Here is a 25,037-nt window from a genome sequence, read left to right as displayed (position 1 = left end):
TAGTAGTCTACCATATCCACTGGTGCTATACGCACATGATCCGGGGTCAAAATCCGACGACCTCTTGCTTGTTACGGCGGTAGACTCGTAGATCTTAACTCCAGGGAGTCCTTGGATGACCACGTACATCCCATTACATTCATATAGTAGTCTACCATATCCACTGATGCTATACGCACATAATCCGAGGTCAAAATCCGACGACCTCTTGCTTGTTACGGCGGTAGACTCATATATCTTAACTCCAGGGAGTCCTTGGATGACCATGGACATCCCATTACATTCATATAGTAGTCTACCATATCCACTGATGCTATACGCACATAATCCGAGGTCAAAATCCGACGACCTCTTGCTTGTTACGGCGGTAGACTCATATATCTTAACTCCAGGGAGTCCTTGGATGACCATGGACATCCCATTACATTCATATAGTAGTCTACCATATCCACTGATGCTATACGCACATGATCCGGGGTCAAAATCCGACGACCTCTTGCTTGTTACGGCGGTAGACTCGTAGATCTTAACTCCAGGGAGTCCTTGGATGACCATGGACATCCCATTACATTCATATAGTAGTCTACCATATCCACTGGTGCTATACGCACATGATCCGGGGTCAAAATCCGACGACCTCTTGCTTGTTACGGCGGTAGACTCGTAGATCTTAACTCCAGTGAGTCCTTGGATGACCATGTACATCCCATTACATTCATATAGTAGTCTACCATATCCACTGATGCTATACGCACATGATCCGGGGTCAAAATCCGACGACTTTGCTTGTTACGGCGGTAGACTCGTAGATCTTAACTCCAGGGAGTCCTTGGATGACCATGTACATCCCATTACATTCATATAGTAGTCTACCATATCCACTGATGCTATACGCACATGATCCGGGGTCAAAATCCGACGACCTCTTGCTTGTTACGGCGGTAGACTCATAGATCTTAACTCCAGGGAGTCCTTGGATGACCATGGACATCCCATTACATTCATATAGTAGTCTACCATATCCACTGGTGCTATACGCACATGATCCGGGATCAAAATCCGACGACCTCTTGCTTGTTACGGCGGTAGACTCGTAGATCTTAACTCCAGGGAGTCCTTGGATGACCATGTACATCCCATTACATTCATATAGTAGTCTACCATATCCACTGATGCTATACTCACATGATCCGGGGTCAAAATCCGACGACCTCTTGCTTGTTACGGCGGTAGACTCGTAGATCTTAACTCCAGGAGTCCTTGGATGACCATGTACATCCCATTACATTCATATAGTAGTCTACCATATCCACTGATGCTATACGCACATAATCCGGGGTCAAAATCCGACGACCTCTTGCTTGTTACGGCGGTAGACTCGTAGATCTTAACTCCAGGGAGTCCTTGGATGACCATGTACATCCCATTATATTCATATAGTAGTCTACCATATCCACTGATGCTATACGCACATAATCCGGGGTCAAAATCCGACGACCTCTTGCTTGTTACGGCGGTAGACTCATAGATCTTAACTCCAGGGAGTCCTTGGATGACCATGGACATCCCATTACATTCATATAGTAGTCTACCATATCCACTGATGCTATACGCACATGATCCGAGGTCAAAATCCGACGACCTCTTGCTTGTTACGGCGGTAGACTCATATATCTTAACTCCAGGGAGTCCTTGGATGACCATGGACATCCCATTACATTCATATAGTAGTCTACCATATCCACTGATGCTATACGCACATAATCCGAGGTCAAAATCCGACGACCTCTTGCTTGTTACGGCGGTAGACTCATATATCTTAACTCCAGGGAGTCCTTGGATGACCATGGACATCCCATTACATTCATATAGTAGTCTACCATATCCACTGATGCTATACGCACATGATCCGGGGTCAAAATCCGACGACCTCTTGCTTGTTACGGCGGTAGACTCGTAGATCTTAACTCCAGGGAGTCCTTGGATGACCATGGACATCCCATTACATTCATATAGTAGTCTACCATATCCACTGGTGCTATACGCACATGATCCGGGGTCAAAATCCGACGACCTCTTGCTTGTTACGGCGGTAGACTCGTAGATCTTAACTCCAGTGAGTCCTTGGATGACCATGTACATCCCATTACATTCATATAGTAGTCTACCATATCCACTGATGCTATACTCACATGATCCGGGGTCAAAATCCGACGACTTTTTGCTTGTTACGGCGGTAGACTCGTAGATCTTAACTCCAGGGAGTCCTTGGATGACCATGTACATCCCATTACATTCATATAGTAGTCTACCATATCCACTGATGCTATACGCACATGATCCGGGGTCAAAATCCGACGACCTCTTGCTTGTTACGGCGGTAGACTCATAGATCTTAACTCCAGGGAGTCCTTGGATGACCATGGACATCCCATTACATTCATATAGTAGTCTACCATATCCACTGGTGCTATACGCACATGATCCGGGATCAAAATCCGACGACCTCTTGCTTGTTACGGCGGTAGACTCGTAGATCTTAACTCCAGGGAGTCCTTGGATGACCATGTACATCCCATTACATTCATATAGTAGTCTACCATATCCACTGATGCTATACTCACATGATCCGGGGTCAAAATCCGACGACCTCTTGCTTGTTACGGCGGTAGACTCGTAGATCTTAACTCCAGGGAGTCCTTGGATGACCATGTACATCCCATTACATTCATATAGTAGTCTACCATATCCACTGATGCTATACGCACATAATCCGGGGTCAAAATCCGACGACCTCTTGCTTGTTACGGCGGTAGACTCGTAGATCTTAACTCCAGGGAGTCCTTGGATGACCATGTACATCCCATTATATTCATATAGTAGTCTACCATATCCACTGATGCTATACGCACATAATCCGGGGTCAAAATCCGACGACCTCTTGCTTGTTACGGCGGTAGACTCATAGATCTTAACTCCAGGGAGTCCTTGGATGACCATGGACATCCCATTACATTCATATAGTAGTCTACCATATCCACTGATGCTATACGCACATGATCCGGGGTCAAAATCCGACGACCTCTTGCTTGTTACGGCGGTAGACTCATAGATCTTAACTCCAGGGAGTCCTTGGATGACCATGTACATCCCATTACATTCATATAGTAGTCTACCATAACCACTGATGCTATACGCACATGATCCGGGGTCAAAATCCGACGACCTCTTGCTTGTTACGGCGGTAGACTCATAGATCTTAACTCCAGGGAGTCCTTGGATGACCATGTACATCCCATTACATTCATACAGTAGTCTACCATATCCACTGATGCTATACTCACATGATCCGGGGTCAAAATCCGACGACCTCTTGCTTGTTACGGCGGTAGACTCATAGATCTTAACTCCAGGGAGTCCTTGGATGACCATGGACATCCCATTACATTCATATAGTAGTTTACCATATCCACTGGTGCTATACGCACATGATCCGGGGTCAAAATCCGACGACCTCTTGCTTGTTACGGCGGTAGACTCGTAGATCTTAACTCCAGGGAGTCCTTGGATGACCATGTACATCCCATTACATTCATATAGTAGTCTACCATATCCACTGATGCTATACGCACATAATCCGGGGTCAAAATCCGACGACCTCTTGCTTGTTACGGCGGTAGACTCGTAGATCTTAACTCCAGGGAGTCCTTGGATGACCATGTACATCCCATTACATTCATATAGTAGTCTACCATATCCACTGATGCTATACGCACATAATCCGGGGTCAAAATCCGACGACCTCTTGCTTGTTACGGCGGTAGACTCATAGATCTTAACTCTAGGGAGTCCTTGGATTACCATGGACATCCCGAAGTACCCATAGACCTTTGAGAAACATAAAATTTTAGTAAACAAATATATTTAAAAAAATGTTTTTCAAATATTTTAATTTTAAACTTTTAATATTTATTTTTATAATCGTACAAAAAATGCTAGCTGTGGACCCCCCGAACTTGACAACTTTTTTATACATTTGTATTGGTTGTTTCCGTTGTGCTTAAAGGAAATGGCTATGCACCAGGCGCCTCCATATTTTTGTAGATGGCTCATATAGTTGGGAGGAGACGCAAGTTTTTTTTAAATTGTTCGATTTTTTTATGTTAAAAAATTTACCAGCTTCTCGTCAGTCCGCGTGGACATAAAATCAAATTCTGTCGATTGCATCGGATTCGGGGATGCCTTTTCTCTGAGGAACCGATGAGATATCGTCAATCCCTTGACACAAGTTTTGTTTTGTCGAGTAGTGTTATGAAATAATTAGCGCAATTTAATTATTCCGGGAGTACGATTGATAGCCTGCTGTAACTGCTGCTGCACCATATGGGTTCTCAGCACTAAATGAGCTTGATTTAACAAATCGCTAATAGCTAACTTTTTTTTCTAGCAAGAGCTGATGCTCCACAAGAACTCGGGCCCGAAGTTTTTAGATTTCTTCCCTTTCCTGGTGAACACTTGCCCTGTAACACTGTTTTGAGGTTCCCCCGCGAACAAGTATTCCTTCAAGTTGACGTTCTTGATGGTAAAATATCCGCTTTTTTCCATCTTCAACCTCGATCGCCATAAAACTGTGAACAAAAATGCCGGCTCCAGCTGACCCAAGTACGTTCGAAACCGGAACTCCTTTCCAACCTTCTCGAGCATCCAATTCCTTGCGCCAATAGCCAATCCAAACTGTACCAACCTCTCCCGAGGAAGATACGGCCAAGTTCCGTTGGCCGGCATCAAGAATCGATGGTGAGCGACGTTTTCAACCTGGACGCAGCCCAAAGGTGGGTCGTTCTTGGCCACGGACAAGGTTACCGTCATCAATGTCAATAAGAGTACTTTCGCGGCTGTTTCCATGGCAAATAAAAGCTGGAGTTGTGAATCGAATGCTTTCACTGTGAATGTTATCAAAACGTCGTTTTATCATGGTTATGGAGGCATTTCTTCCAACGAGGGGGTTTCTCTTATCATAAGCAATCACTGTTGTTACACGTGTTTGAGATAACTTTTGAATGATAGTTCGAAAGAATTGAGCTGTTGATATAAATATGAAATGAATTATGAAGTCACACAACGCAGCGAAAAATGAGCTAGGTAATTCAAAACAAGTCTGAACATTTTTGAAGCGACTCCGGTTCATTAGGGTGCCTCTGGCTCGATTCCTAAGGCAATATTAAGCATCTGTTCCAATTTTGAACCCAATCGGTAAAAGTTTGAGGGTTGCTAAAGAACGTTTAATTTGATGAAAACTTATCATACAAATCGTCTTTTTTTAAATCGCTAATAGCTTTTTAGAATCAACTAGAATCCTGCATTCATAGACAAAATTAAAGGGCTTTAAATTTTACACTAGGATCTTGTGTTCTCTTCTTGACAAAAATTGCACAAAATCGGAAATACCAAAGATTTTTTTTTTCTCAATAGCGGCCCGAATCCTTAACCGATTTAGCTCAAAATTGGCACAGATGCAAATTTTTGGCTAGGGAATTGAGCCAGGAGGATTGTCCAAACTTCACACATTTTTTGTAAGGATCGTGAACAATTGCCAACATTAAAAAACGCAGAGAATGTTCAAGAAAAAAATTGTGCTGGGTTTAATAACTTTTAATATTTTGAATATAATCGTTAAAAATAAAAGAAAAATCAAGCAAGATGCAAGATCATTCGAAAATGTTTTATTTAAATAAAAAAAAATCAATTTTGGTGACTAACCCAATTTTGTAGAATGAATAAAAAAATCCAAAATTTTCTTTGAAACATTCCTACAGAAAGAGCAAATAAATCAATAAATATTTTTGCACTCTATTTCAATAACACTTAATACTTATTGCTTAGAATCTAAATTTTCCTGTTTTTGGAGAGCAGTTAAAAACAAGACATTTTCAGATTTAAACTCATTTGCGTTGAAAAAATACAATTATCATTATTATAGTATACTCACATTAAAAACTTTTCAAATTTTGTTAGTTTTTGTGAGCTTTGAGCACTTCTCTACTAAGGTCAGTGTCATACGACGACGAAGTTGACTTTATAGCTGTCGGCCACTATTGCTAGTACCAACCACTAGTGTCTTCCTTTTGTCTACAAGGACTTCGCCGCCCTGGGCTCCTAAGTGTATGAGAGTATGGCACGGAGCGACGGCGCCGAATACCCATATGTACACAAAGAATTTTAGAGCGCCCGCCGCGGGATTCGAACCGGCAACCCCTGGATTGTGAGTCCAGTGCGCGGTCCGATTGATCCACACGGGCGGGAATGATTTCACGTCGTACACAGAAAAAAAAATCATGGTAATTTTACATTTGGGAAGGGGTACATCTTTTATGTCAGAAAAAGGTGTAATTTTACCTATTAACATGTTTAATTTTACCACTTTTCTTGTCACTTTTTCAGTCTAAATTGAGGTAAAATTAAATCATAAAAGAGGTAATATTCAACCTTCCAAAATTACAGCTTCCAAATTTACATTATTTTTTTTCTGTGTACCCAAGAGCAGGGTCGGTAAACCATCACCATCGCACTATCATTGATGCATATTTCGGTGCGTTCCTCGTCTCTTAAAACTTCTCTTCTCTTTCGCAGCCGAGTGATGGTCGGCTTGCTATCGCGAATATCGAAAGCCCATCACATCGACGAGAAATACCCTATCGCTGGCTCCGATGGAACTATCGTTCCAACCGGAGAGACACGCACACGAAATTGCTGTATACATACACTGGAGCTCACGCACACAAATGAACTCATTTCTACAGGGCCTACGGGCGAGAGAATTTCACGATAGCTCTTTCTCTTGCTTTTTGAGCGAGGGGACTGGCTGTGTGAGAGATTTTTTTCCGTCTAACGCATCGGTTTGTTCGTTGCTCGCAATTTCATCGGCGTCGTTTTTGCTTCGCTCTCTTGATGAAGTTTTGGGAGAACGCCGAAAATTTGATGATTTGAACGAGGGACGATATCTAAAAGCCCTCGCCATCGGCGAGGAAACGAGATAATACCATCCCTGCCCAAGAGTGGTTACTTGACGTGCAAGTCAAATTTACATTTTCAGTATGGTTCCAAATCATTTTGTTTGTATTTTATTTATTGTTTTATTTGTCAAAAAAACTTTCAATCAATCAATGTTCCCCGGTTTACGGTACCACACAGCTAAACAAGTAGTAATCCAGCTGCGTGTAAAAGGCCTGGGTGTAAAATAAATATTGCACTATTTTATACAATTTTATGTGATTTTACACCCTGAAATATGTAGTCCATCAGTATAGGGGGATGGCGTCGCTATTTTTAGACCACGTTTTCCACTTTTTCTCATCGAAACCGACTACTTTATCGACTTAATTTTGCTGGGCGAGATAGGACGCCGTCTATTTTTAGACGATGACTCAGCACTTTTCCACTCTTGCACCTCAAAAAACCAGGTGGCAGCACGATGTAACGCCACGTCCCTATGGGAAACCTATTTGACCGATAGTCAAGCTCATATATGTGTTTATCCTTACAACTTTCTTCGGTCTGATGGCCGAGTGGGCTAAGGCGCCAGTCCTTACTATTGGTGCTGGGTTTGAATCCCGTCGGTTGCAACTTTTTTTTTGTGTTTGCAAAAATTGTACATGCAGTGTGTAATATTAGGTGTTTATTTTGACGAAGGTGATGTGCATGCTTTTGCATGCGATTTTACCATCGGATTTTTTGCTGTGCAAGTAAGCATGGAATTGGCCACCAAAAAGCGCTATCTAACTTCAAACACGTAGATCCAATATCGGATGTTCCGGAGACAGGCTCTGGTGGTGCAGGAATCTGGAAAGAATTTAGCAATAAACCTGATCGGAACATTATCGAAACACCCTGAATATTGGGGTTGGGGTGAGATCGGATCTTACACATTTCAGCATTTTTGTATGACCGGATCTCACTACGCAGACTCATCGTCATCCCTGTTGACGATAATCCATGAGGCAATTTTTCAGAACCACTCAAAATAGCCATAGGACACATTTGGAATTAGCTAGATATTTGCTCTTCAACTCATCGTCGCCGTCATACTAACTTGTCGTACGTGCATTTTGGGCCAAATTGGGTTAAGAACGCCATTTTGTGCAGCTCACAATGCCTCACCTTTTGATATTCACAGATCACCAAAATTCTATTTCAATCTTGAGACATTTCATATCATCTTGTCATGCTATCTTGTCACTCTTTGAAAATTGATGTTAGTGCGACAACTGGACAAAGGGATTTCAGGTCAGAACGCGTTTGACGCACGTACAAGTTAGACTATCGTAAACATTTGTAATTATAACTCGGGATTCCAGCAACCAACTTCAACCAAACTTCGGGACAATGCACAGAATGGTCAGCCAAACAAATCGTGTTTGTTATTGTTTACATTGCGTGCTTTCGTTTTTGTTTATTCAAGGTCAAACATTAAAACGCGTTTTTCTCGAAACGTCGAAATGGCGAGTGCGACAAGATAGCACGACGACGTCAAAATGTCGATTCTAAGGCAATTTTATTAAATCTCAAACTTAAGAAAAAATCAGGAATGAACAATCATGAACACAATTAAAAAAAAAACAAAACTGGATTCCTCAGTTAAAATTAACCTTTCATTGCCTATATCATGATAAAAAATATATAAAGTACTTTTTGACTGCAAATTAGATCTTTCATTAAAAACTGAAGTCGAAACATGTTTTTTAGTAAAATTCATATTTCCAAAATTTAAAAAAAAAATGTTCAAAAAAACATGGCGGCCAAATTTTTGTCATGCATTTCTAAGGCTCAAAAGTTGCAACAAAATAAAAAAAATGTGTGGATTTTTAAATATTTTTTTTTTTGTGAAAATCGGATTGTGAAGACGAATTGCAAAGAGATTTGCCCACGTGTCATTTGAATACTCAAAGAGAATCTGAATTAAATTTGAATAGTAATTTTGAGTTTGGGTCGCATTTGGGTCGAGGTGTTCAGTATTCACCCAATGACCCTAATGAACAACGACACAAATGCTTCTAAAAATATACTTGATCCACAAGGATCTCGGAGAGCCACTGGAAAGAGAGAGAAATTGACATAATAGAAGAGCGAAAGAATTGGTGTTATGGTTGCGTCGGAGACATGGAACAAATGTCATACGATTACCCAGTAGAAACAGATCACGTTCTAAGAGGTCGCCTCTCAGCACGGTGGTTTGGTTCCGTTGGCAGATCGGTGATGCGTTCTCACGGTATGAGATAGAACGGGGTTCAATTCCCCGGCGGAATACAGTGCACAATTTTTTCGCTAATCAACTTCTTTATTCAATGTTTATCACTTTCCAATGTTTCTCACCATGAGACATGTGTTGCTCTAAATTTGAATAAATTATTTAAGCATAAGCATAAGCATAGGTGCCCACCCGCAGTTGCTACTCCGTTATTGGCCAGGACCTCCAGAAATTACATCCACGGGCCGTGGAAGATGAGTGGAAGTAATCTTTCCTCGTTTCGCAACTTCTCAAACGCCCCTATCATGCTGATCAATACCGACGCCGGCCACGACCAGTGGTAGGGTCACGGGGTCTATCCTAAATGTCAGCGTGTCTTTCGATCAACAATTCAATAGAAATGAGTTTTTCATCGTTAAAATTCAACACATTTTTTGAAAAATAATTACATAATTTACCAGACACCGTACCTTCTAATCAACGGTGATATAGGCTTTTAAAATAATAAAACAATTAGGCAATACTATTAACACTATTCACTGGCCAAAAATGACGCTCGAAACACGAATATTCCTGCAAAGTTGTAGGTATGGATATGGACTACATTGTTAAAAAAATGATACACGGTAAAAAGATTTTTTTTGATTTTTTATTTAACTTTTTGTCACTAAAACTTAATTTGTAAAAAACACTATTTTTATTTTTTTTTATATGTTTTAGAGGACATCAAATGCCAACTTTTCAGAAATTTCCAGGTTGTGCAAAAAATCTTTGAACGAGTTATGAATTTTTGAATCAATTTTGATTTTTTTCAAAAAATCGAAAAATTGGTCACAAACATTTTTCAACTTCATTTTTCGATGTGAAATCAAATTTGCAATCAAAAATTACTTTAGAGAAATTTTGATAAAGTGCACCGTTTTCATGTTAAATCCATTTTTAGGTGACTTTTTTGAAAATAGTCGCAGTTTTTCATTTTTTTAAATTAGTGCACATGTTTGCCCACCTTTGAAAAAAATATTTTTGAAAAGCTGAGAAAATTTTCTATATTTTGCATTTTTAAACTTTGTTGATGCGACGTTTAGTTGCTGAGATATTGCCATGCAAAGGTAAAAAAACAGGAAAATTGATGTTTTCTAAGTCCCACCCAAACAACACACAATTTTCTAATGTCGATATCTCAGCAACTTATGGTCCGATTTTCAATGTTAAACTATGAAATATTCGTGAAATTATCCGATCTTTTCGAGAAAAATATTTTCAAATTTTATTAACCAAGACTTACATTTTAAAAGGACGTAATATTGAATGTTTGGCCCTTTTGAAATGTTAGTCTTGGTTTAAAAAAATTGAAAATATTTTTTTCGAAAAGATCGGAAAATTTCACGAATGTTTTACAAAATATAGAGAATTTTCTCAGATTTTCAAAAATATTTTTTTCAAAAGTGGGCAAACATGTGCACTAATTTTAAAAATTAAAAACTGCGACTATTTTCAAAAAATTCACCTAAAAATGGATTTAACTTGAAAACGGTGCACTTTTTCAAAATTTCACTAAAGTACTTTTTGATTGCAAATGTGATTTTACAGCGAAAAAAGAAGTTGAAATATTTTTGCGACCAATTTTTCGATTTTTTGAAAAAATCTGTAATGATTCAAACATTTATAACTCGCTCAGAGATTTTTTACACAACCTGGAAATTTCTGAAAAGATTTTTGAATTTTCATTCATCATTTTTGTATGGACAGCTGCCAAATTTGTATGGAAAATTATATGAACGAACTAATGATGCAAAATGGCTTCTTTGGGCATATCGAAGGCACCAAAAAAGTTTCAGTCGGATTAAAAAATACAAAAAAAAAATCGAATGACCGAAATCTGAGAGAACTGCTCAATTATCTGATTGTAAAAGATATACTTTGTTATAACTAGCTTTGTAGACTGTAATACTAAAATGTCTATAATAAAAACTCTGGATTCTTCAATCTTCTAGCAAAACATCTTTGCAAGAATTTCTTCAAAATTTTCTTCACTAGCTGATCTATTCTCACCAACTTGCTTCCATTGCCATCTTCAAGCAAATTCTCCACAAGGGGGCATCGACTGCGCTGCCAAAGACGACGTCAACCTCATACATAATGCATTAATTTGTAAAAGTGGAAAATAGGATATCCAAGTGGAGGAAAGATATTGAGTTTTGCGCCTTGGTTTTATTGGATTTTGGGTGGCGGGTAAACCAAAGGACGAACGCAAGGAAGCTGCATACTCAATGACGGGGTAGTGCAACAACGCCCACTCGATGCTGGGTTTGGAGAAAAAATCGACTAACGAGATTTCGCCGTGCCAGCGTGTGGTCCTTGAGGGTAAGTGTCGCTTTGGGTTTTGGGGGGATATTTATTTCTATTCAATTATTTCCTCCAGCGCCTGTTCTGGCGTTTTCGGCTGCCGCCTTGATTTGATAAGTGGTTTGTGATATATATTCATTACCCATTAATTTGAATGACATTTTGGGTTCTCTGCGACTCAATGTTCTGACTCTGATCGAAAAAAAAAAAAACTTTTCCGAGGGGTGCCAAATTTTGATGTTTACTCTTCAACGGTCTCCCTGTTTACGATTGATGGACGAGAGATTTGTTTGTGGAATTTCCAAAAGAAGAAAGAAAGAGGGGACCTTTTCAAGCTGTTGATGCCTGTCCAAACCAGTAGCGGAACATGTTTCGGCGATAAAGTTAATTCGTAGGTTGTTTGGTGTGTGATTTTTTCTCTGCGATAGACAATTTCCACTCTGATCACGCAAAACATTAGCTCTGATTTGGGGCGAACGATGAACGCGCAATATTGGGGGCGGTTTACGGTTATTGCAAAAGATGTAAATTATAATCGATTTCGGTTTATCTGGAGGGATTTGTTTTTGGTAACGGCTTTTGAAAAATGACAGAAACGTGCATAGAAATCGAACAAGGAAATAGAAACATGGAAAACAGACTAAAAGAAAAACAAAATGCCAAAACAACAGAACAAACAGCACAATGAATGAATTAAAACGTTAAAGATTTAATTTCAAGTTTATCAACCGTAAGTGTGGCAACTTAAGTTGGGGCTCTTACAATCTTACTCTAAGACCACCTCCCAGACACGCCATAGACAATAAGCACAAACGGACCGGCAACATTGTTTATCGCTCCCATATCTAGTTTAAAGGAAACAAATGACTCCTTATACGACCGGGACGACACACACACACACACACACCGTCACAGTCACAAGACGGAGCAAATTATCCCACACAAAGGGACACTAAAACGTTCTACGCCCAATTTAGTGCGGAATTTATGCCGAGCCGAACACCCTGGTTTCTTTGCCGTCACTCCCCCCAACCCAGGAAAATCCCGTGTCCAAAGGACCTTCTTTGCAAAAAGGGGTTTCAAGCCCGAGCAGGGATCTATTTGTTTGGTTCCCTCACACATGGGTGGGAAATGAGCAGCCCAGAAACATGTATGTTTATTGCCGGCTTGTCTGTTTTTACAATGTTCCGGTTCCAGGAGGATCATGCTCACATCAACAAGGCAACATTTTCGAGTGGTTCATGATGTGTTCGTTCTCAACGCACACAAATATAGAGAAATTGAAGACAAAATGTTCCAGTTGTGGTGCATGGGAGGGAAATTCTACATTTCAGTCTTCCCTCACAGCAGAGGAGCACAATGCTTCTGGATGATGTAGAATTTCATGCTCGTGTTCACTGTGATCGTTATGTTGGGTGACATGTTCTTTGAGCTGCACGTTTGAGTTTTGGTTGTGGGATTACCACTTTTGAGCCAAGCCAGAAGAATGAACGCGCGCACTGTAAATGTTACAAAAATAATTAGATAGGGCGGATTGGTTGTTCTCCAAAGTTTGTGTGGAGAATTAGCTTGTATGTTGCATGCAATTTATGCTTGTATGCAACAACGACGAGACACCCTAACTCTCCATACAAAATTTAGAGGAAAATCATTTGGCCCTGTATAAATAGTTTTGTCAATTTTTGTTGGCCAGTGTTATTTCTGATTTTTTCTGATTAAACGATACTAAAACTATAAATGAGCAATTCTCTACCACAACCGAAAAAATCCAAGGGGAAAACCACTCTCATCAAAGAGCCCTGGGCACCATCGGGCACGTTCTCGGGCACCTTCGGGCACCTTCAGGAACATGCTCGGCACCTTTCATTCTGACTTTGACAGTTAGAAAATCCAATTCAAAATATCAAAGTAATCAGGATTCTGTCCCAAATATTTTAAGTTGTCAGAAGAACTGTTTCTGGTTGCAAGTGCATTTTGTTAAATTGATTTGTGAGCTAAAAATGTATTTGCCGTGAAATCTTTTTGTTGCTGATCTTTTTATTTTTATAACGTAAGGAAAGTAATTTTTAAATCATAAATAACGAACCTATTTTTCTTTTGTAGATGTTGCAAAAAAACTCGATATTTTGATTGAAGCACAATTTCAAGATAATAAATACGGCATGCAAGAGCTTAATTTTGAAATTTGATAATATTTTAAAATGTATTTAAATTCTTCAGGAATAAAAGCAATGTTATATGCTTCTGGTGTACTTTTATGTGAAACAGAAAAACAGAATAACGTTTATGGTCTAGAAATTAGTTTTGTCACTGTGAATCGTTTCACTATTCAGCATTTGGGCACATCGAATTCAAAGTTTAAACGACGACGTTTAAACATGGATAACGTCGAATGGTTACGCTGTCCGCTTTGTAAGCGCATGATCATGGGTTCGATTCCCATCTGCTTCAGCCTTCCTTCGGATGAAAAGTAAAACCTCGGTCCCGACCTTAGTTGTTGTCAGGCCGTTAAGTCATCCCAGGTGTAGGATTCGCCTCGTCGTTGATTTGTGTACATTAAATGGCTATGTATGTGATTGTTGTTGAAATAGACCTCAATATTATTGAAATGCCTAATAAAAAGATTTTTAATCTTCCGTAAAATTTTATTGAATTTTTATTGATAATGTTCATTTTGTCGAAACATACAATAAGCAAGATTAACTATTCATCCACATGGATCAGCTCTTGAACCAGCTAGGGACATCGCCGTGATTTTTGAAAACAGGGGAAGCTGGGTAGGACCAGTTCGGTGTTCGGCGGACCAGGTGTTCGGTGTAGGACCAGGTTCAGTGTTCGGTGATGACCACTTCCGACTACAACGCTGGACCGAGACGATTGCCACAGCTTTTCGTGCTGACGGCTGTCGATCACCGAGGATCGAGCCACTGAAACGACATTAGGGGGAGCGGTTCTCTATCCCGAACCTCTCTGGGAGAATCACACGACCCGTTTTAGCAGGACGCACCCAGCTCGAAGGCCACATACGCATCACCCATTCAGTTTGGATTGGAAAATTAATGGATGCATTCCGTTTGTGTTTGATTTTATAATTATTTTTTTCAATCGTTTTTTCCCTAAAAGAGAAAAGTATTTGAACAAATTACATTCTATTGTTTGATTAAACACATCTTACCAACAATCAAAACTCTGCAACAATAGATTTCATACAGCAGAATAAAAAAAACTTGATAATCAAATATTTGAAAACCCGAAAGCTCAACGCTGACAGGACTGTAAAAACAATATAAACAAATATTGTAACACGGTTGCTATTGTCGTGATCGGGGACTTTCTTTTATAATAAAAACACAGATATTTTGCAATTAACAAACAACACGTCTTATTCCACAGAAATTAACCACAAAACTGATTTGACAATCTTCATTCTCTCTTTCGCCAGCCGCGCGCATCTCGTTGTTTTCTCGCTTGTTGTTCTCTCTCGCAGCTCGCTAGCGCGCTCTCGCACTCCATCCGCAATCAGCTAACAAGGCAATATTCATGAAGGTTTGCACTTTTGTTGCGCTCTTAACTATTATTTATGAATTATATCAATGTTATAATAAATACTCATTTAATAATTTATTACATATTCAATCCTGCAACCCATAATCCCTACATTCTCCTCTTTTCTACTCTCAAGATGACGAATATCAATCATAATTCCTAACAGAAAAATTGCATGAATGCTAAATCAATCAATTTTTTTTTTTAAATTTCCTAAAAGATTTTCGTCGGGTTCCTCGACTTTGTTTTCATGCTGATCTAAATACGAAAGCGCAGTCTTCGAAATGTTTCATCTATGTTGTCCAAGAGACTGACATCCGATCGCAGGAGTTGTAGAAAATGGAATGCACTGATGAGGTTGAAAATTTAAAACACCTGAAAATATAAGAAAAGAAAAAACGAGGAGAAAAACAAAAACCACAAATATTTCTCAAATAAACGCAGGTTTATCAATTTTTATGCAATACGAGATTAGTGATTGTTTACCTGATTTTCTTTAAATTTTATGTAATTTAAAATTAAAAAGCAAATTTTACAAACATTGCTGAAGCAACACAACACGATTTAAAAAAATAATAATTCAAATTCAAAAGCAATATTTTTTTTTTAAACATTTCGAATTAAATGGAATCAAATTATTTTTCTTTATTATCATTTTGTGAATATGAAATATAAAACAATGTGTTCTTAATTCAAAAATCTAACGTGTTGCTGACTTAATTAACAAATGAGGCATAATCCTGGCGTTTTAAAGTTTTAAATTTATGTGTACCATAAAAAAAAACAAAAGAATAAACATTTCTAAAAATATATACAATGTGGTAATTTATTTTATTTATTTAAAAAAAAATCTGAAACAAAAACTATGACAGGCACAGATATTGTTTTTACTCAAATTTACACTTTGAATTTATGTGCGCCCGCCACGGAGTTCAAATCGATCAGCCCAGTGCCACGTCCGATTGATCCACCAGACGGGACTTGAAGTTAAACATAAACTGATTTTAATATTAAATGCAGTCGTGACGAAAAGTATATGTTTGTAATTAATACCCAAAAACACCCAAAATGGATCCACAAGCAAGCTTATTCCTTCCTCATTTTCAATATTTTTATCTGTACTTTTCTGTAATTTATTCCCAGCCAAGCTGTACTGCTAAAACAAACAACTTTTTTTTATATAAAGACTAATATGGAGATCGGAAGGAAAGGAAGGTTTTACGAACAGCAGAACAAAGGAGAGGGAGCGTTTTCTTGGGGCTTTTCTTCACTCTATCTGGCTTGCTTTCGCTTCTACTGCTGCCCATTTGATTTTTTTCTTGACCGGTTCCTTCTGATGTACATACACCGCTTAACATTGTATCAAAAATTACCTCATTTTAACTAATTTTGAAACTGTTAATAAATCATGGCAAAAATTACTAAAATGCAAAATCAGTAATATTTTTAAAGAATTTGTTTTCATCAGTACCGGTACACTTTCATAAAATAAAAAATAGTCCGTATTTCAGTTTAGGATGATTTCTTAAAAAGCAATCTCAATAAATGAAGCAAATTGCAAAAATAATATAAATAATTCAATTAATGCTCAAAATGTGCTTTGCTGCACAAAATACATTTTTTTATAAAAAAAATAAAATCAAATGTTGTTTATTCTTGCCACAAAAGCTTTTTTAAATATTTTTTTACCGATTTAACGATTTTGATCTGTAAATGCATGGTAGTATCAACATTTTTCAACTTTTATATTAAAAATTTTGAACTTTCTATTAATATTCACTTACGCGATCTTTTAACCAAACAAACGATAGTTTTTACCGAATAGTTTTTTTCTCTGTTATGTCTACTTAATAATATTTTTGTTTATCTTGAAACAAAACATAGTTCAGAAAAATTATTCTAATGAATAAAACAAAATCATGTGGTAAATTGTTGCAATAAAAATAAAATATATAAATTGAAATAAATGCCGTTCCGCTATATTCGATTTCTATTATATGTCAAATTAATTTTCTCTTCAAATTGTATTTAAAGTAGCTAAAGGTATGGATCCAAGCACTTTTGATATTACCGTAGATTAGATTATTTAATGTTACATTTAATCATGATCAAAACAATGTTTAAGGTCATTTTATTTATAAATACCTTCAAAATGTACTGTGCTTATCAGATAACAACAAAAAAATATTTTATTCAATTATTCTTGTAATGCATAGATGTATAGATTGCAATCTGACTACTTTCTCAAAGGGTTCCAGCTCAGGCGAAACATTTTTCAAACTACCACCGCAGAGGTCTGTCAGGCTCCAACACGGAGGAGACAATATCCTAACCATAAATTCCTTCAAAACGTATCTTGCTTACCTTAAAAACAGCTGAAAGATTTTTTAATGTTTTATTTTTAAATATTTGGTTTTATTTTTCTCGTAATGTAAAATGGGTTCCAAGCAACTTTGATATATTACTTGAGTAGATTGTTCACAGAAACTTATTTTTTTTTAATCACGATCTTTACGATCCCTGTCAATGGTTTCTTTTCTTATTTAAAATTTTAACTTTTTCTTTGCTGATAAACTCCTGTTATGTAATTTGAAAAAGTTTGGTTTCATAATTAAGTACAATCGATTAAAGAACCCCAAAGTTTCTTTAATTTATTTTAAAATAATGTTTCTTTTAATTTAATTTTGATATATTTACTTTACAAAAATTCTGAAAGTGTTTTTTTAACTCAATAAAATGATACATTGTTAAAATATAATTTCTATCGAAATTAATGAATGATTTTGAACTATTTTGATACAAATCACAGATATTGCATTGAAAAATAAAAATTAATATAATAAATATAAATGTTTCCTAGTTTTTTTTAAATTATGCTTTTTTTTTTCGTTGCTCAAATTGTCACTCCTACTTCTCAAATTCAAAATTAATATTTAAATATTTGTATTATTTTCAGAATTTCTGATGATTAATCATTCCTTTATTTATTATTTAAAAATGCATCAAATTAATTATTAAGTGAATTATTTTACCTTTTTTAACTAAAAATGTATTGTTCATGTTAACGATTACTTAAATTTTTACTTCCCTGTGAAATAATGTTGGGTTTCAAGCAACTTTTGTATCACAGCTGAGTAAATCGATTAAAGTAACAATTAACCATAACTACTATCAATATGGAATACTTAATCATTAACGTCTTTCAATTTAGAGGTTTATCTTTCAAGAGAGGACAACTCCAGTGTTATATCAAGTGACAATCGTTTTAGTCCTATTCGATGAATTTAAAATCATTTTTTTGGGTAGTTCACAGACATAACTCCAAAATACATATTGCTTTATCTGTGGATACCAAAAAGTGCTCACTTTCACATTTAAATTTATTTATTCATTTTCTTAGGTCAATTTCTTTTGTGATGTTAAAGACGGTTCTTAATTGAATGAAAAGATTTGCTGAAAAATATATTTCTAAAATCCATAAGGCTCCTTCTGCGAAGTTATTTAAAAAAAAAATCATCACAAAAGTCTGTCGGGTTCCTTTATCGAGGAGATTGTTATCTGACTGCTTTCGCAAAGAACTCCAGCACAGATCATTCATTTTTTTTAATCTGACTACCATCACAGAGGTCTGTCAGGCTCCAACACAGAGAAGACTTTTTTCTGACTACCATCGCAGAGGTCTGTCAGGCTCCAACACAGAGGAGACTTTTTTCTGACTACCATCGCAGAGGTCTGTCAGGCTCCAACACAGAGGAGACTTTTTTCTGACTACCATCGCAGAGGTCTGTCAGGCTCCAACACAGAGGAGACTTTTTTCTGACTACCATCGCAGAGGTCTGTCAGGCTCCAACACAGAGGAGACTTTTTCTAACTACCATCGCAGAGGTCTGTCAGGCTCCAACACAGAGAATACTTTTTTCTGACTACCATCGCAGAGGTCTGTCAGGCTCCAACACAGAGGAGACTTTTTTCTGACTACCATCGCAGAGGTCTGTCAGGCTCCAACACAGAGGAGACTTTTTTTTTGACTACCATCGCAGAGGTCTGTCAGGCTCCAACACAGAGGAGACTTTTTTCTGACTACCATCGCAGAGGTCTGTCAGGCTCCAACACAGAGGAGACTTTTTTCTGACTACCATCGCAGAGGTCTGTCAGGCTCCAACACAGAGGAGACTTTTTCTAACTACCATCGCAGAGGTCTGTCAGGCTCCAACACAGAGGAGACTTTTTCTGACTACCATCACAGAGGTTTGTCAGTCTCCAACACAGAAGAGACTTCAAAATTAACTATGACTAATCAATTATAACGGCAAAAAACGTTGCTCAAATCAAATTTCAAAGCAAAACATTGATTGTCAATTTCTGCATAAATCTATAAAATTTTCATTAGAATTCTAAAACGATAGTTTTCAATTTCCACAGCATCAAGCAACAATCTAATATTGCATCAAATTCACATTAAAAATTTATCGTCAATAATAACAACAATCTAATCTTCATTCAAATAAGAACTATACATTTTTTCATTAACCATAAAATTAATAATCAAATTTAGCATCAACTTCAAAACAAAACATTGGTCATCAATTACCATATGAACAATCAAATATTGCGTCAAATTTAAAACTCAAAATTGCCCATCATAAAACCACAATCAAATATTGCATGAAATTTGAAATCGAAAAAAATACCTTTCTATAATAACAAAACTCAAATTCTGAAAACAAATCTTGGCCTTCGATTGCCGCAACAAAAAGGAAATCTATCATCATATTCAAAATAATAACTGGTTTTCGATTACCACAATATCAATCAAACCTCGTATCTTAATCGAAACAAAATATTGGTTTTCATTTATCGCAAAAATAAGCAAATTTGTCATCTTATCATAACAAAACATTGGTCTTTAATTCCCTCATCAACAATCAACTCTTTCAATCAAAATTAAACTTGTAAATTTTGTAATTTGTGATTTTATTGTACTTTGCATCAAGTTATTGCCACAACAAGCATATCTTTCATTCAACTTAAAACAAAACTAACAAGAAGCAAATATTTATCTTATTCAAAAATAAACATTGGTCTTCAATTACCAAAATAACCAGCATCCAATCCAAAATAAAAATAATGATCATCAATAATAACAACAATCCATAACAATCAAATTTTGCATCAAATTCAAAACAAAACGTTGGTCGTCAATTATAATAACAACTATAAAATTCAAACAACAAATTTGATTTCAATTACCAAAACAACAACTAAATTAAAAACAAATTATCTACCTTCAATCACAAACTAATCCTCCATCAAATTCAAAAAGAAATATTGATTTTCAATTTCCACAATCTTGTCAAATCTTTTGTCAAATTATAAACCAAATATTGATTTTCATCAATCACAAAAATAAGAAAAAAAAATTTAAGTCTAATTCGTAACAAAACATTGGAGTTCAATTTCCACAACAACAATTAAACATTGCATCAAATTAAAACAAAACATTGGTCGTCAATCAAAACAACAACAATCAAATCTAAAGCAAAAATGTGATTGTACAAAAACAATCAAATTTGGAACAAACTTTTTGCCTTCAAATTCCACCATTAACTTAGAAAAAAACATTGGTTTTCAATTATCACAACGAAAAGCCAAACTTACAACTTCAAAACAAAACATTCGTTCCCAATATCACAACAACAAGCAAATCATTCATTAAATTCAAGACCGTCAATTATCGCAGATAGTTTTATGCCTTTTATCAATTTCAAATAACAAGTTCAAGCAAACATCTACCTGTTTCAAAACACAGGCAAAACAACAAAGCGAAACTTTGGACCTGCATCCTGGCAGGTAAACAAAACTGTTGGATTTCACAACACAACAATTCAAGCAAAACAAATGATCTTTCATGAATCAAAAGGTTCGACTTACCGGACTGTGCCATTGTCGTGATCGGGGACTTTCTTTTATAATAAAAACACAGATATTTTGCAATTAACAAACAACACGTCTTATTCCACAGAAATTAACCACAAAACTGATTTGACAATCTTCATTCTCTCTTTCGCCAGCCGCGCGCATCTCGTTGTTTTCTCGCTTGTTGTTCTCTCTCGCAGCTCGCTAGCGCGCTCTCGCACTCCATCCGCAATCAGCTAACAAGGCAATATTCATGAAGGTTTGCACTTTTTGTTGCGCTCTTAACTATTATTTATGAATTATATCAATGTTATAATAAATACTCATTTAATAATTTATTACATATTCAATCCTGCAACCCATAATCCCTACAGCTATGTACCGTCCTGTTTTCTTTCTTGGTATCAGGCTCACTCAGGCACCTTCGGGCACGTTGGGGCACCTTTAGGGCACAGCCTACTCGGGGGCAATGAGCAGAGTGGTTTTCCCCTTGTCTCGCGGGTTCGCGCGCGCCTATTCACTCTCCGATCGATCCAACGAACACCACACGACTGATGGCCCAACTTCTCTGGGCACACTGCGACCCCCTTTTCAATGATTTCGAGAACTTTCTACCACTTTCTCGCGGGCTCGCGCGCGTCGATTCACTCTCCGATCGATCCAACGAACACCACACGACTGATGGCCCAACTTCTCTACTCACACTGCGACCCCCTTTTCAATGATTTCGAGAACTTTCTACCACTTTCCCGCGGGCTCGCGCGCGTCGATTCACTCTCCGATCGATCCAACGAACACCACACGACTGATGGCCCAACTTCTCTAGGCACACTGCGACCCCCTTTTCAATGATTTCGAGAACTTTCTACCACTTTCCCGCGGGCTCGCGCGCGTCGATTCACTCTCCGATCGATCCAACGAACACCACACGACTGATGGCCCAACTTCTCTAGGCACACTGCGACCCCCTTTTCAATGATTTCGAGAACTTTCTACCACTTTCCCGCGGGCTCGCGCGCGTCGATTCACTCTCCGATCGATCCAACGAACACCACACGACTGATGGCCCAACTTCTCTGGGCACACTGCGACCCCCTTTTCAATGATTTCGAGAACTTTCTACCACTTTCCCGCGGGCTCGCGCGCGTCGATTCACTCTCCGATCGATCCAACGAACACCACACAACTGATGGCCCAACTTCTCTGGGCAAACTGCGACCCCCTTTTCAATGATTTCGAGAACTTTCTACCACTTTCCCGCGGGCTCGCGCGCGTCAGTTCACTCTCCCATCGATCCAACGAACACCACACGACTGATGGCCCAACTTCTCTGGGCACACTGCGACCCCCTTTTCAATGATTTCGAGAACTTTCTACCACTTTCTCGCGGGCTCGCGCGCGTCGATTCACTCTCCGATCGATCCAACGAACACCACACAACTGATGGCCCAACTTCTCTGGGCAAACTGCGACCCCTTTTCAATGATTTCGAGAACTTTCTACCACTTTCCCGCGGGCTCGCGCGCGTCAGTTCACTCTCCGATCGATCCAACGAACACCACACGACTGATGGCCCAACTTCTCTGGGCACACTGCGACCCCCTTTTCAATGATTTCGAGAACTTTCTACCACTTTCCCGCGGGCTCGCGCGCGTCGATTCACTCTCCGATCGATCCAACGAACACCACACGACTGATGGCCCAACTTCTCTAGGCACACTGCGACCCCCTTTTCAATGATTTCGAGAATTTTCTACAACTTTCCCGCGGGCTCGCGCGCGTCGATTCACTCTCCGATCGATCCAACGAACACCACACGACTGATGGCCCAACTTCTCTGGGCACACTGCGACCCCCTTTTCAATGATTTCGAGAACTTTCTACCACTTTCTCGCGGGCTCGCGCGCGTCGATTCACTCTCCGATCGATCCAACGAACACCACACGACTGATGGCCCAACTTCTCTACTCACACTGCGACCCCTTTTCAATGATTTCGAGAACTTTCTACCACTTTCCCGCGGGCTCGCGCGCGTCGATTCACTCTCCGATCGATCCAACGAACACCACACGACTGATGGCCCAACTTCTCTAGGCACACTGCGACCCCCTTTTCAATGATTTCGAGAACTTTCTACCACTTTCCCGCGGGCTCGCGCGCGTCGATTCACTCTCCGATCGATCCAACGAACACCACACGACTGATGGCCCAACTTCTCTAGGCACACTGCGACCCCTTTTCAATGATTTCGAGAACTTTCTACCACTTTCCCGCGGGCTCGCGCGCGTCGATTCACTCTCCGATCGATCCAACGAACACCACACGACTGATGGCCCAACTTCTCTGGGCACACTGCGACCCCCTTTTCAATGATTTCGAGAACTTTCTACCACTTTCCCGCGGGCTCGCGCGCGTCGATTCACTCTCCGATCGATCCAACGAACACCACACAACTGATGGCCCAACTTCTCTGGGCAAACTGCGACCCCCTTTTCAATGATTTCGAGAACTTTCTACCACTTTCCCGCGGGCTCGCGCGCGTCAGTTCACTCTCCGATCGATCCAACGAACACCACACGACTGATGGCCCAACTTCTCTGGGCACACTGCGACCCCCTTTTCAATGATTTCGAGAACTTTCTACCACTTTCCCGCGGGCTCGCGCGCGTCGATTCACTCTCCGATCGATCCAACGAACACCACACAACTGATGGCCCAACTTCTCTGGGCAAACTGCGACCCCCTTTTCAATGATTTCGAGAACTTTCTACCACTTTCCCGCGGGCTCGCGCGCGTCAGTTCACTCTCCGATCGATCCAACGAACACCACACGACTGATGGCCCAACTTCTCTGGGCACACTGCGACCCCCTTTTCAATGATTTCGAGAACTTTCTACCACTTTCTCGCGGGCTCGCGCGCGTCGATTCACTCTCCGATCGATCCAACGAACACCACACGACTCATTTTTTTTTATTATTATGGTTTAGGGGACAAAAAATATCGCAACTTTTTAGCCTAGATAAAAATGATGCTATGATTAAAAAAAATGCAGTACTGTACATTGGAATTTCATAAAAATTAAAAATATGTTTAATCGTGCCTAAACATGCTAAATATGATTTTAATGCAGGAAAATGCAATTCAATTTGTTTTGAGTTGGTAAGGCTTCTAATTCTATTAAAATTTAAAAGTTTACTAAAAAAAGTGCCCTGAAGGAGGGTGACATAAACTTTGAAAAATATTTCAAAATTATCTGGACTTTTCGATTATTAAAAGGGCATTTTGAAATTGTTGGAATTTAGACTAACATTATGAGAAATAGACAATCATGGAGCAAAAGAATAAAAATTAGGAATTACGAGCCATGGTCTCGACAATTAAATGAAAAAGGCATAAACATAGAAAAATATTTGCAACGGCCTAACTCAGCGTCAACTTTTTTGATCATACTTCTTAATGGCTTAGCAGTTGCGATTTTTGTTTATTAAAATACATAGAAAAAATTAAAAGTAAAACATATGGATTTTGGAAATTTTTTTTTTTTGTGAGAAAAATATAACTAATAAAGTCATTTTTTCTACCGTAAAGGTACAATTTTTTTTTCTGAGGTCCTCATTAATATGTACAACTTTGCCGATGATCCTAAATTTCTTCAAAAGTTACAAATTTTCGAATATTTACGTACCATCGGATGAACCAATGACAAAAAATGGCTTCTTTGATCATAAGGAAGAACCCCACAAAGTTTGATCCAAATCGAAACTTTGTTAATTTTTTTATACAGTTTTCAACTGTAATGAAATAATTTAAAAAAATAGTTTTTGTTAGTAACAAAAGCTATTTTATTTGCTAAAATTAGAAAAATGTGACTCACATTGCTCCTTCCGTTTAGTAGGTATCTTAATTTTAAACTACACAACAAGGATTGGCATTTTTCCATTCTTGATAATTGTAAAGTGAACACATCTCCCATGCTCTAAAAA

General features: G+C 38.5%; 1 protein-coding gene across 1 annotated transcript; it reads right to left on the bottom strand.

Moving 5' to 3' along the window:
- Positions 1 to 4,315: 4,315 nt before the first annotated feature.
- On the bottom strand, positions 4,316 to 4,923 carry LOC119767692. Its single transcript, XM_038256873.1, has one exon. It carries the CDS (start codon positions 4,903 to 4,905, stop codon positions 4,444 to 4,446), a length of 462 nt encoding a protein of 153 aa, XP_038112801.1. The 5' UTR covers positions 4,906 to 4,923; the 3' UTR covers positions 4,316 to 4,443.
- Between the last annotated feature and the right edge of the window lie 20,114 nt (positions 4,924 to 25,037).

This window comes from Culex quinquefasciatus, chromosome 2, assembly GCF_015732765.1.
Source record: "Culex quinquefasciatus strain JHB chromosome 2, VPISU_Cqui_1.0_pri_paternal, whole genome shotgun sequence".
In the NCBI taxonomy this organism is placed as follows: Eukaryota; Metazoa; Arthropoda; class Insecta; order Diptera; family Culicidae; genus Culex; species Culex quinquefasciatus.
The sequence above is the reverse complement of the archived record's forward strand: the minus strand, read 5'-3'. Positions and strand labels throughout refer to the sequence as shown.